Below are 14,570 nucleotides of genomic sequence, written 5' to 3'. Positions count from 1 at the left end.
TCACGGGAGTCAGGCCTCATAGGGATTTCTGTTCAGTGTTGACCCTGCTGTCCTCCTCTGAGTCTCTCATAGTGGAGCCCAAAGACATCTTTACTTTGAAGAATCACCCAGCAGCCACCAGGGCCATAAATGTCGTCGTCGTCTTCTTCTTCGAGCGTCAGTCTCATGCTTCCTCCCAGCAGGCCCTAGGAAGAGTGGCAGGCCCTGCAGAGGGAAAGTCCCTAGCAAAATCTGAACCTGCAGTCTTCCTTCTTAGGGCCCCAGGGTGTTTGTGTGTCAGACCGAAGGGGATGGGTGGAACCAGTTTTGCCTTCCCCTTTCTGACTCTTTTTTCTTATTTTTGGATGCATGTCTATTTAAATACACACACATGTGTGTGTGTATTTTTTTTTTTCTTTTTTCTTCAGGCAGGTCAAAGCAACAAAACTACTTTCTTTCTCCTGGGACTGTCTGTGCATGTATGTGATGAGGCCAGGGCTGAGGGTTGGGCCTAGCCATAGTGTCACTCGGTGAGCTCTGCCGTCACCTTGTTTCTAAATTGTGCCTGGCTTTACTTTTCTATGATCGTCCCTTCTGTCTCTCCTTCTATCGGTCCTGGGTTTGGGGCTCCATCATCCTTCCAACCCCATGTCAGTTTCTGGGGAGCAGATCGCGACCCGTACAAAGAGGCAGGAGTTGTTTCTCTCTGACCCTGTTCCCCCTCCCTCACAGCAAACCGACCATTGCGTCGGCCCCCGAGAGGAAGCCCTTGTTGTTCACGGCTGCTGTCTGCATGTTAGAGGTCCTGCAGACCTGCCCTCGGATGCGTGGTGATTGGTTAGACAGAAAGCATGACTGTTGGCTGGTGATTAGTAGTAATGATCACAGTATCTGTGGACCGCATTATAGGATACAAAGCGCTTCTGTGTCCCTCTTCTTCGGACTCTAAGTACTGTCTTTGTGTCAGTCTGTCCAGAGCGTTGCTGGGGAGGGTCCCCCATCTGCTGCGTAGCGTGCTCTGAGGTCTGTCTGGTGGAGTCAGATGGCTTTGGAAGGCCTTGCTCTGAGACAGTTCACAGAGAAGCTGGCCAGTGGGCGTTTTAGAGGACACAGGCTTCCCTGCCTGAGCACAGTAGCATAACTGAGTGCCTCATCCAGTTGGAGCCAACCCATTTTTGGAGAAAATACCCGTAAACGAAGGTTCCCAGCTCCAGGATTGTGAAATAGAGCTAAAATGAAAGCAGCCTACTGCTCTAAACCACAACTCTCAACAGAGTTACATTTGGCTCATGTTTGAGAAGCTGCCAGAGGGTGGTTATGGCCTAGTTTCGTGCCCTTGCTTCTCGGGGCTCCTTGGAGACTCAGCTCGCCTGCTTTGGAAAGTTCAGTCTATGTGCCCTCCAAATGGAGAAGTGACTGATAGAGAATCGTTTCAGAGAGATTGAGGTAGAAATGCTGCCCAAGTATCAGTCACTTGCTGGGTGTTCTCCGTGAAGAGATGAGTTGTCTTTCTTAAGCTGTTGGTGTGTTTGCCTTGTGGAGAACCTGAATGACCATTAAGATGGGTATCTGGTCTCAGCAAACACCTCTTGAGGCGATGCCGCCAATTTTCCTTGTTCTATTAAAAAGAGGCTATTGCATTCCGGTTGTAGGCTGTTTTCTTGAGTCTTTTCCTGTGAATTTCTGGAAGAGACTATTCTTTCATTTGTTAGGATAATAAAAAACTTACAGATATGCCAGTGGGTGGGGTAGGCAGTGCCAGGAACTCATGCAGAGCTCCTAGTTTGCCTTCTGGAGATTACTCTTCTTTGGATGACTCGAGGAAGGAATGAGATTAAGTGGATATACCTACCTTTCTGTTTGCAGCAGCACTGGAGGGGATAAGAGGTTTGGGAAATCTTCTTACAACAGTAGCTTTGCAAAAAGTATATATTTAACTGAATACCTTTTATTGTGGATTTTTTTGGTTGCGTGTTTAAATTTTATGAGCAACATATCTTCCCTCCTAATTACTATACATCTAATTTTGGATTGGACACCATAATTAAGTATTTGAATTCCATTCTTTTAACCAATCCTCACTATTATGAAGGGGAGAATATGCCAGAAACCCACCAGTATTAGCTTGTATCGGCAGGCTGTATTCTGGGATTTGAACTTTATAGCAGACCTGCCGCCCCTAAACAGTGGAGAGTTGACCTGTTATTTCTACACAAAAACGTCTGTCACGTCCGTTTGCCTCTTGGCTTGTGCTGACCTGAGGCGGTCATGGAGTCTCCCGTGATTTAATTTAGGTTACCTGAAAAGTCTCTGAAAGGGGAACACAGAAAATATTCCTGTGAGCTTTTCAGCTTTTAGATACATTTGTTTTCCTCCAAATTATTTATTTTTTTGGTTTGTCTCCCTTTTCATGGCATTTTTGCCAATGGAAATTTCTCTAGAGCTATTACGCAATCATAGCAGCTGTTTATAACCTGGTTTGGGAAATTAATGAACTTGCATGATCTTGTGGTCAGTTAAGAATGCCTTAAGCAACTCATGGAGTAAAGGATTTCTGACATAGCTATGGACCTTAACTCTTTAATCAACTTCTTTATGTTTTATTGCCCCCACTCCCCCACTGAAGTATAAATTTCAAACACAAAATTGTACTTGGAGAAGATGAAGACCATGGATTTCTGTTTAGAAGAGCAATAGTGGTTCTTTTTTTAACCTCCTGGAAAAAGCATCTCGTAACTTCTTTCTCTATTTGAGATGTCATGGAGGCAGGGCGTAGATTTCATTTTAAAATAGTATTTGGAAAAAATGCTAAAAAATAACACTTAAGTTCCAAGGTCAGGGAAGGTCAATCCGCTCTTAGTCTAATGGAATATTTTTTCTTATGACCAAAATATTTTGCCAAATTGGGCCTTTTGAAATCAGCTCATTGGCCTGAGTGGGAATAGGGAGTTGAGCCTGACTGCTGCGATTTCTTCATCTCTTCGTTGAATCGAATACGTCAGCTGGAAATTCCGTAAGATCCAGTGTGATTCTCCACTTTTGGATTTCCGGCCCCAGGAATCTTGAGGCTCCACAGACTGCCGTCTCTCTCAGACAGACAAGAGCAGCGTGATTTCGGCCCTGTGGGGCGCCCTTCCCCAGCGTAAACCCCTGAGCTTCCGTTTCCACTGGCCTCTCCCTTCTTCCATCCCTTCTGCAGGTCTGATTAGCAACCCGTCCTCACGAAGAGGGTTTTTACAGTTGTCTCTTCCCAATTCCTCCTCCCCTGCCCTCTTCCCACCTCCTTTACCTCCAGGTAAGCTCGGGGGCCAGGACTCTTTTGAGAGCGTGGAGAGCTACGATAGCTGTGACCGCCTCACCCAGTCCTGGAGCAGCCAGTCATCCTTCAACAGCCTGCAGCGCGTCCCCTCCTATGACAGCTTCGACTCAGAGGACTATCCAGCTGCCCTACCCAACCACAAGCCCAAGGGCACCTTCAAGGACTATGTGCGTGACCGTGCTGACCTCAACAAGGACAAGCCTGTCATTCCTGCTGCTGCCCTGGCTGGCTACACAGGTAGGCGTCCTGCCCCTACCTCAGCAGCCTCTGTGGGCTTGTCGCCATGGGTGGGCTCGGTGCTGGAAGGCATCATGCACAGATCCCTAGAGACTCTCTTTTTTGGCTGAGTGGGGAGAAGAAGACAGTAGGAGGTCTGGTCAGTCTCTCACACCACTCTGTTTGTGAATGGCCATCGATTTTTGGAAGTAAACAGTATCATTCTATCCCAGGGGATCATTTCCAAGAGTGGTGGGAAGAACTTCTCTCTCAAGGGCATCATTGAATGGCCACACTCTAGAGTCTTCTGGAGTAGCATTCTCATTAGGCTAGCTATTCAAATAGGAAGAGAAGCCTTAGTCACCCTATGCTCTATCCAGAGCCTCTGTAGGAAACCCTTTTTGTTTGTTTGTTTGTTTGTTTGTTTCTCATTTAGCTTTATTATTGACTTTCTTCTAGGAGTGAAAGTTCTCGTAGTGGTGAATGAAGAAAGAACATAGGGAAAGGAAGATGAATGTTGAGAGCTTAGGCTTTGATTGAGAATCTGCTGATAAAATAGTTCATTGTCTGAGTGAGTTGTTAGCACAGGTGCTGCCTAACCTTGGAGACATGTGATGAGTGTATCTGAGAAGTATCCAAGGAGCATTTACGGGTTAACGTAGATCCTTTCTGTAGGAATGTAGTATTTTCTAAGAATTAGGAATTGTGTTGTGAGTGAAGCTTACTTTAAGCTTTGATCACTCAACTGTGGTGTAGGCCACTCTTCTCTTCAGCTCCATGCTGGAGAGGTTGACTCGTGGGGACCCTTTCTGTGGATGGAGGCAAACTCTCCTACCTGTGTTTCTAGGGAGGTACTGGTTTGATCTTAGGAGTGTACTTGATCCTTATTCCTGTGTCAGGGAGGTCTCAAGATTTTACTAGGAAAGCCAGCTGAGCTTTGAACAACTCAGAAGCTTGGAGAAATGACTCCTTCAGAGATCAGAAGTACGCCTTTTATGCCGCATCCCACTTAGCTCCTCGGGCCATGCATTGCATGAATTGGTGCTCAGCACTTATGTCTGTGTTTTGAGGAAGTGACAAGGTCTCTATAGAGAGTCAGGACCCGAAAAGACGTAAACGCCTCCTACCCTGTTCTTTCTACTGGAACCTCCCATAGTTTTTGCTTGGACATCACTAGTGTGTCACTAGTGGGAACATACTGCCTTTCAAGTGGATCCTCTTCCATCTCTGGACTGCAGACTGTTAGAGAGGAGGCCCCATTCCATTAAGGACGTCTGGAATGAGGAGAAGCACATTCAGTGTCTTTCAAGATGTGCGAGATTGCTGGTTCCTGTAGCTTTAGCTCCTAAGTATTTTAAGCCCTGGACTCCGGTTGGATACTGATGAAGGAGGGAGAAGTGCAGCTTAATCAGGGGGAGAAAGGAAAGGCCAGGGAGCCTCCGGCATGATCCCGAGGTCTTTGCAGGTGGCGGGGTCTCTAACTGGTGGTGCTTGCTTCCTTTCCCCTGGGCTCTGCCATTTGCCAAGGGTAAAGTCCAGCTCGTCTGCAGCTTCCAGCAAGCCCTCACGTTGCTTTGTCCTTATTGGAAGTATATCTGTATTCTTTCTGGCATCATCTCCCTTATAACCACCAGCATCGATGATCACCGTTCTTCTCCCATGGCATTATTCTCTTTTAGCGAGGCACGTCATAATGAAAAGTTTGCTACTTAGGGTGGTTTTGTGGATAACGAGATGAATAAACTAACTTGAAGTTCTAAAGTTGGGTTATGGTCAAAGAAATCCTTACGGTTGAGGTCAGCCTTCATGGGATAAGATTCTGGTAAGGATATCTGGCTGCACTGCAGGAGATCTAGAAGTTTCTGGGAAAGGTAAAAGCCTGATGTGCACCTCAGCTAGAAACCGCTCTGAAAGTGTGACATGTATTAGTTACTGCATTTTCTGTTGGGAGAAATCTGCAGAGCTAACAGTCTATGAGAGCGACTCAAGGCGCTTTGAGATGATCTTAGTATCTCCGAAGAATTATCTAAGAGTTGGGGAATCTTTTCAAGTGTCCCAGTTTCAGGGTGAGACAGAAAGGGGTGAGTTGGAAATTCTAAGAACTAGGAACAAATATGAAATACAAAATAGAGACATGAACTGCAGTCAAGATAGTTAACATCAGTGTGCTGCCCGAGAATCTTCTCTGGCGATCTACACTCACAGCCAAACCGATAAGAGCCTTAGAAAGTTCTCTTAGCACAAATGTAGGTATGTCCTGGAGGTCTCAGTTATGATGGATGGCCCCTTTATCTGGATGGGTTTTTTTAAAAGGTGCTCTCAGCATCCCCCCTCCTCCCTCTGTCTCTCTGTCTCTCTGTCTTTTTCTCTTTCTAAGGGAATAAAACATTCAGTGAGTGGAAGAAAAGCCAAGGAGACTTAGTGAAAGGTCTCGAAGACTAAATTCAAGGTCTCTTGAATTTAAAAGTACGTTTTAAGCATCTCACCACCCAGTGTTGCTCTCTGACCCTGGGGATGTAACTGTTCCCACCATCTCAGACGGTGGTAAGAACAATAGCCCAGAAAACAGAAGTCCCTTGCCCCCTCCCCCGCCCCAGTTCTAGCACACTGCGTGATTTTAGGCAAATTTACCTTGTACCCTTTTCTACTTTTAGTGAAGTGGAAGTGTTCATCCTTATCTTGGTGGTGGGAGATCTGTGAAAATGTAATTTAACTAAATAAATTAATTAAACAAATGAATGCTAGACGTTGTACTAGACATGGGGTGCCGGGAGCTCCGTTTTAATAAATCTGTTGTTTCAGCAAATGTTTCTGAGCACATGTCAAGTGTAGATAAGGGCCAGTTGCCCTTGGGAGGTTCATTATCTGGTCGAATTCAAGATATTATAATTGTCCTTAGACTTGGACTGGATTTTCTTCATGCTGTGGTCTGAGTGAAAGTCAGGATTTGTAAGGCATGTGGGGGCCAGCTAAAATTTTGGTGATGTTTACCCTGGGCTCAGTGCCTGGCGAGTATCTGTCCACCCTGCAGACTAATTCTACACGGTGGTTCCCTTGCCCTTGCATGTTCCTTGTTGGTCCCTCATCATTCCAGGTACATCCTAGGGAGCGGGGAGAGAGATAGAGGAACATCCCTAGGCAGCCCCCTCCACCAGCCTGGGAGCATGACCTTACACCTGACCTTACATAGATGTGTTAAGGTGAGCTGAAGTTTGGAAAGTGCTTTGGAAAGTAGAAAGCATTGGTTGAATGCTGGCAAACTTCTTATTGCTCATGAAAATCAGACCTATTTTCTAGTTCATGTGGGGCCTCCTTTTTGTTCATTCCCTCAAAATCCCAATACTCCAGAGTGTATGTGGCCGCCCCGTAGAAGCAGTGACACCGTTATATCAGCATTATTTGGCCTGAACTACAGTGTGTACACATGGCTCCCTCAAGCCGGGAAGAGTCATTTCCCTGCCATTACACGCAGGGGGCCTTTGTCTATATCACCTTCAAAGGAATACATTTCACTTCTTCATGTAATGTCTTCGTTACTGCACTGTACGTGTGGAAATCAGTTAGAAACTGAATTTTCACATTCTCTTGCACAGTTACATTCTTCCTCCGAAGATAAGAAAATTGCATCAACCTTCACTGGGCTCCCATGGCAACTTGTTAAATTAGGTCAAGATGTGGGGGCAGATAACATGGCTTGAAAGCCTGCCTATGCGCGGAGTTAAGAATACATCAAATGCAGTGCTGGCTTCCGCCAAAATGTACCTTCTTACCTTACTGTGAACTGCTTACGGTTATCAGACTGATACAATCAGAAAGCTCCTTTTTTTCTTGTTTGAAGATACATTATGAACCCCATCTAATTACAAAACAATCCCAGAGAAGTGCCCCAGTGTTTTCTATCTATTTAATTGACCTAAGCAAAATGCTTTCCAGATCCCTGAAAAAGGTAGGGATCTCTGATTTTGTTTGTTTGTTTGTTTTTGTTTCTCCCAAATGCAGTAGCTATAGAAAAATATACTGGATTGTCAACTGGCATTCTCTTCTCTCCCAGCCCCATTTAATGGATGGCGAAACTGAGGCACAAAAAGTGACTTATTCAAGACCACATAATTGGCATGTACACAGAAATAGCTCCTGAATTGAATCTGAAGTGCCAGATGTCTCACTCGACCAGGAAATCTTTCTTGGTGTTAAAGAAAGAGAATACTTATGGGTTATCTCAGTTGCTTTCCTACAGTAGAATAGGGGGCCTTGAGTCTCGCTTGTTACCAATTAGCACTTGTTACCAATTGTATGTGGGTTAGGGCTGTGTAGGACATAGTACTAGCCTTTGGCTTCAATCTGGAGTCATCAGCCTACAGTCACCTTCACTGAACTTCATTCCAGATTGCCAGACAGATAAGGCATCGCCGCAGATAAGACATCTGTTCCTAGCACTTCTGCAGCTGTTCCTGAGCCGGCCTGGTAGTAAAGCCATTGTTCTCCCGTGCCCGGGTATGTCCCCACCCACAGTTGCGACATTGTGAACGAGGTGGCAAGGGTCTCTTTTTCATCCGGAAGCCTGAAAAAGGCTAAACCCAAAGCGACTTGTCAACCATCACCAAATTCTGTCTTCTAGTGCTGTGCAGATCCATGAAAATGCAATCCCTCATTCTCCTTATGGCTCAATCTGGCACTATCTGAAATTCAACTTTTAGATACTTTTGTATGAAACATCACACATACATCACGCACACACACAGTGCTAGTCCCGTAGAAGAAGAAGCCCCGTACATTCTCTCTAGGTCCTCTCAAATTGCTTCTGGCCTCAAAGAAATCTTGCCAAGTCCTAGGAGGCTCTAGAGAGAGTCTCAAGTCATACAGTAAGAAAGTCCCTAGGCCAAGCCCAGAACCTTGGAGTTCTGGCTCGTAGTTAAGTTTTAGGGTTCAGTAACCCAGAGCTGCTGCTAAAACATGTTTTTGAAAATAAACAACTTCATTGCAAAGGAAGTGCTTCAAAGCCCTTCAGTGCAGAATGAAACCTGAGATTTGGCAGTGTTACCTGAAATCACAGTTTTCTGAAGCAAAACTGGATTGCAAAACACTCTCAGGGCACTCAGATACAAATAAAAACTAAGGAAGCTTTTGGTTCGAGCCTGTGTTCCTGATAAGGAAAGGGGAGAGGGGTCACAGTGCAGTGTGAATTTGTGCACAAGAGTTCTAAAATTCTAAACCCAGGTGGGTATGTTATTAGGAATAGCATGGAGCTTTTTAATTTGGGGGTGAAGGGAAGGGTGATTACCCGACCCAGGCTCTAGAATATTGTGTCTGTACAAATGCTATCAGTATAAGACTGTGAATTGAAGAAGAAACAACTTGTTGACATGAATATCGAACTCTGGTCCCTTTATGGGGCCTGAGCTGCCTTTTCCTGGGGCCCTGAGGTTCTTGGGCAGGCAAAGCTGGAGCTGGCCCTCAGGCTTTCAGGGGGGGTCCATCACAGTCTCCCTGTGGAGTATCCTTGGGCAGCACCTGAAAGGAAGAAAAGAGCTCAGAAATGAGAAATAGTGGCCCAGAGAGAGTGTCTTGCCTTTCTGGCTCAGAGGCCCGGTGATTACCAGGTTGCAGGAAGCCAGGAGGACCCCTGTGGCCCAAATGGGACCAGCATCTCAGAAGCTGGGTGGGATTCCAATTCTCTGTGCTGTGGGTTAACATGCTGCCCAGTGCTGAGACTGATGGGAAAATACTTTGGAGCATGGGGGAGGTAAGCCTCTTGAGAGAGGAGAAGTCCCTTTCTGTGGCCCCATAGAGCACTTTCACTGCTCTGCCTCCTGCTTGGCTTTCTGACCGTTCTTCACCCTCTGCCACGAGCAGACAAAGATCACAGGGTAGCAGGATTCGGCCTCCCTGTTCGGTTTTTTTTTTTTTTTTTCCCCTCCCCTAAATGTCTTTTAAAAAAATATGGAAAGGGAGGTTCCCCTTTTCCGCCAGTTGTTTATGAAGGCCTCTGCTGACTGAACCCCTCCTTGTAATAATTCAGTTACAGCAACACCTTGCAAACCGACTCTACCCATTTCCACTTCACAAAACGTGCCTCGTGTCCGTGGTGCTGTTTCCAGCCACCAGAGGCTGAGTGGGTGTGTGGATTTGGGATGGCAGGAAACTCGCCAGGTGACCCCTTCCTTCTGGGGACAGGCCCCCTGCCTGTTTGGGAGGCGTCCCGAAGTCTTGCATTTTGTGGGTCACTGTTTCTTTAACCAAATCTAACTACAGAGGCTGGAACTGGGTGGTGACGGTTCTGGAATTCGGCTCTGTCTCCTGTTGGAGGCTCCACCTTTTTTGTCTTTGAAGTAAAATGTTTCCACTGAGCCAAATCCAGCCCGGGTGCTGCTGAGGCCTCGGTACCTTGTGGCGCTTCACCAGCAGGCCCGGGAAACTCCCTGCAGCTTCCATTGGGAAAGGCCCTGCTAGAGGTCCCAGATGCCTGGTGCCCCTTGGCATCTTTCTCCTGGATGGCCTTCGCTGCTCCAGGGAAAGAGTGGCACATTCACTGGTCCCTCCACCTACGGACTCCGTTTAAGGGAAGCTGTTCTCTTCCCGTCCTGCCAACAGCAGCTTTCCTGTGCAGCCCCCTGGTTGTATAGCCTGTCCCCTGGAACTGCCTCCTCGTCTCAGTCCTGGTAAAGAATCCGAGAGGGAGGCCTTGCCAGGCTCCGTGAGCCCTGGTATGTTTCCCATAGGCGTGAAGAGCCAGAGTCGGGAGCCAGGCAGCCTGAGTGTGGTCCGGCTCTGCCTTGGACCACGTGTGACCTCAGGCAGGCTCGCCTTCCTGTGCCTTGGGATTCCCATCGGCAAGATGCTGATAATAATAGTTTCTATCTCAGGGGGTTGTTGGGAGCACTGAAGGCAGTTTGTGGAAAGCACTCAGAACCCTTGCTAGGCACATAGCGAGTACCGCTGTTCCGTATTATCCCCCAACCTTCACCTTTCCCATATAATTCTTTTTTAAAAGATTTTATTTATTATTTATTTGAGAAAGAAAGAGCATGCACAAGATGGGGGAAAGGGCAGAGGCAGAGGGACAAGCAGGTTCCTCGCTGAGCAGGGAGCGTGACGCGGGACTCAATCCCAGGACTCGGGATCGTGACCTGAGCCCAAGGCATGTGTTTAATCGACTGGGCCACCCAGGCACCCCTCTGCTTTAATTCTATATTTATATTCCTCGAGGTTAGGGGACAGTGTATTTTATTTAGTAAATGCCAGTAATTGGTAGCAGTGGCTTAGGGCACAGAAGATTCTTAATATCGGATCAGGTCATTTCAGCTCTTCAGCTCAGCCCACCGGTGCGTTAAGCTCCCCTTGTGTCCTAGTCTCTTTCATGTACATTACCCTTTTTTTTTTTTTTTAAACTGTCACCAACAACCACACAAGGTAGCTTTAGTCATTCTTACTGTACCAATGAGGGAATCAAGGTTCAGACAGGGAAAGAGGTCCAGCCTGAAGTCACACAGAAAACCACAAGGAAGATGCCTTTTGAAGTTTTTCATGTTGTCAGACAATTAGTTGGGAAACAGTCACTCTCAGGGACATGTTCCTGTGTTGTTTGGGGTCTGCAAAGGTACAGATGGCAAGACACAGTTAGACTCGCAAGACGTGTTGGTGTGTGAGGGGTTTCTGGGAAGGACAAAGTGAGGGATGGCCAGGGAGGGCAGGGGAGGCTTTCGACCATGCTGCAGGTCTCTTCCCTGGAAAAGGAGAGAGGGAAGGAGGATCTGGATAGGGACGAGCCTCCCTCTGCAGCTCGGTCCAAGAAAGGTTTGGCCAGGCTCCCAGGAAACTCTCAGGTCAAAGCTGCCCCGTGGAGGAGCCCATGTTCCCTCCTCCTGCAGTGGGAGGTCTCAGTCGCCTCTTGTCTTGGCTGTCGCCGCTCAGGTGACTACCACATCACGCCCGACTGATGATTGTGTTGTCAGATAGGCCGGCATGGCTTTTCTGTTTGGCTGGTAGTACAGTGGGGCTCCAGACCCTGGTCCCAATGCTCTCTGTGGCCCGCGGTAGGCTTCAGAGCTCCGTGCATTTATACTGTTGACTCTAACGAAGCATGTGGCATTGTCTTCTGTGTAACTTACCTCTCCCTGAGAATCACAAGAGTGAAAGTTCTCCCAAGGTGAGTGAATGTGAAAGTTTGAACTTTGGCAGGAGGCCCGAAGGCTCTTTGCCGGAGCGGTGCCCATGGGATACAGGGAGGGGACTGACATTCAGAGCTGAGGTGGGTGCAGTTTCTTGTGCAAGTCCCCAAGGCCACGTTCTTGGTCTTTCTTCTTTAAAAGCAAGGCGTAGGTAGGACATTCTCAGCTCTTCACACAACAGTGGAACAAAACATGTTTCTTCTGATGCCCCTTGCTGTCATTCACGTTCTCTTTGTTGTCCAACCCAATCTGGCGACCATGTCTTACATTTGGGGGGTGCGTGGATATTCTTTTCTGGATTAAGTTTGAAAACTTCGGTGCCCTGAAGACCACTTGGGATGTATGTCACCTCCCCAAAACTTCTAGCAGACTTTGCTCGTCATTCCTCTGACCCTTGATATGCAGGTGCAACTATATGGCAAGGATAAAATAAATCCCAGAGGTTCCACTCAGGCCACAAACTATGGGTTTCAGACTCCTCAACTTCATCTTTCTAAGCCTAATCAACGAACACATCTCTCTTTCTTCCTGTTACCTCAATACATCATAGGGAGGCATTGTTTTTAGACATTTGCATTGGTTCGAATAAGCATTTCTTGGGTTTCGAACAAAATTCTCACCCCATACCCTCAAATCCAAACGTAACCCATTTCTGGTGACTTCTGAAAACAGTCAGTTACCTAGAAGACATCAGAAGGAAAAGCTCTGAAGAACCCACTTCCTGACTCGAGCTTCCCCAGCTCTTGGTCCAAGTCTGTGTCTCAGTGGTAGGTTGAGTACGGTTAGACAGAGCCCTTGGGTTTGGAGGGAAGGGGCGCTGCATTTGAAAATAGGCTGCCCCTTTAAGAGAAGACCAGTCTCCTTTCTCCTTCCACCCCCACACAGGTGGACTTGAAACATGCAGGTGCGAGGAGCCCACGCAAAAACAAGGGTCTTTCCTCCCCACGCTAAAGCGCGGAGCGGTCTTGTTCTCAGGACTGAGACAGACGTGCTGGGGAACCTCGCTTTTGTCTGTCCCATCTGGGGCAGCCTGGCCGACCTGTGGCCCGCCGTCTGGGCTCGTGGCCCGGTCTGTCTTGGACATTGATTAGCCTTTGGCTTTACCTTCAGTTCATGGCATGGGATCTGTCTCTAGGCCCGACGTTGGCGGCAATGCTGTTGCATTCCTGGGTCAGCCCTACATAATAATGAGGTAGAGTGTATTTTGTGAGGAGCATAAATGATTAGGGAGAAAAGCACATTGCGGGGGAAAAGAGGATCTAGGTCTGTCTGTGGCCAAGATTTCCCCAAACTGTAAGTGTCTGTCATACTTTCACTTGCAAAACAGTTTGCATGTGTTCTTTTTGTGCTCACCTACTTTGAATTAGGGCCAGCACGTCACAGAGTTATCCCGAACTTGAACAGATCCACACTGGTCGTTCTCATGTACAGGATTTTTTAAAAAGGTCTCATATATATACTTTAACCTTACTCGTAGCCTGCAACGTTATCCTTTCCCAAAGTTGCCATGAGAAAGGCCAATTTAATTCTTGGAAGAATAATTGAATTTTATCTTGTGATTTTGCTGTGTTTATTTTTTAAAAATTTCATCCTTTTTGCTTGTCTTTCTTTGAAAAGTGTGCTTTCAAAAATACGTTTTCTGTTGATTCATTCTTCTAGTCAATCCCACTGTCGTATTTTATATTGTTCCCAAAATGTTCAGCACTGTGACCACCTCTGCATATATGTGTGTGTGTGTGTATTTAAATTTATATTTATATGTTTTTTAATAACAGGGACTCAATGGACATCTCTATAAAGTAGGGAGGACAGGATAACTATTTCCATTTTAGGGATGGGAAAACTAGAGCCCAGAGAGGTTAAATTAGTTGTGTAAGTTCGTGCAGTGAATCAGGGAGGAAGTGGGAGCGAAGTGCTGGAAGCTTGACCTCCCCACTTGGGGCATTCCTTGGGCATATATATATTTTTAATTTCTGAGAGTACTGTCTGCTCTCCTCTCCCAGTTTTCCACTGCCTGACACGTTTGTTTGTTTTTGATTTTTTTGAAATTATTTCTCTCTTTTGGTCTAACGTGCCAGGGACACAGACTTGACATCAAAGGCAGGTTTCATGTGATTTGAGAGCTGTTTTCTGAGTGGCTTCCATTGTCAGCTGCTGGCCCTTTTGGCAATAAATCCATCCATGTTCGTGAAGTTATCATCCATTATATAATGTTCATGGAGAGTGTTTTTCAAGACCCTGTCAGATAATATTCTTTGTGTTTGTGTGCTGAATTACTAGAACCTGTATGCCCCACTGCTACCCTTGAGCTATTAGCCATTGATACAGGAACTTAGTGATGGAACATGTGACTCATTGGACAGGGGCGCTGTTGGCTGGTTATGCAATGTACCATAGTTAGATCATGCTGGAGTTGAGAGGAGATCAGGTTGGGGTGGAGGCAGGAGATGGGCATCACTCCGAAGAAGTGGGAAAAAGGTACTTACAGACATATCCCCATGCCAAAATATCAAGCAGTATCTGCCCTTCCTTTCCTTTTAACAATCCTCCCAGTGGTGGCCAAACCATCCAACAGTCGTTTATCCCCAGGCAGAAGACGTCGGCAGCTTCACGGCTGATTTGGGTCCAGAGGGCAAGCCACTGTCAGGAGGTTTCCTGTTTGTCATTCACCTTCATTTCATATGGACTCAGTGGACAGAGATTTGGGCATCTTCAGTGAATGATCGTTCAGAAGCGGGTTGACAGGAAGGGTGTGGTGCTTATGAGGCTCCGGGGTCCCCCCACCCCGTACCAGCCACGGTGGGCACCTTCACGGTGGCAGCAGAGGAAGATAGATTGGTGAGCAGATGGGTCATTTCTGGATTCGCGTGTGCTGTTTTTGCCCTCTT

At 46.8% G+C, this 14,570-nt stretch overlaps 1 protein-coding gene across 7 annotated transcripts in view; it reads left to right on the top strand.

The window, feature by feature from the left end:
* Positions 1 to 14,570, top strand: part of ETS1 (ETS proto-oncogene 1, transcription factor) — a 126,530-nt gene that overhangs the window by 103,352 nt on the left and 8,608 nt on the right. For 5 of the 7 annotated variants that reach the window (XM_032360080.1, XM_032360079.1, XM_032360082.1 and 2 more), the window contains one exon: positions 3,275 to 3,535. The exons of the other annotated variants lie outside the window; for them this stretch is intronic. In XM_032360080.1, coding sequence (XP_032215971.1) covers positions 3,275 to 3,535 — 261 coding nt within the window. The remainder of the gene's footprint in view (positions 1 to 3,274; positions 3,536 to 14,570) is intronic. 7 annotated transcript variants of the gene reach the window in all.

The sequence above is a fragment of the Mustela erminea genome, chromosome 9 (assembly GCF_009829155.1).
Source record: "Mustela erminea isolate mMusErm1 chromosome 9, mMusErm1.Pri, whole genome shotgun sequence".
NCBI classification, from domain to species: Eukaryota; Metazoa; Chordata; class Mammalia; order Carnivora; family Mustelidae; genus Mustela; species Mustela erminea.
The sequence above is the reverse complement of the archived record's forward strand: the minus strand, read 5'-3'. Positions and strand labels throughout refer to the sequence as shown.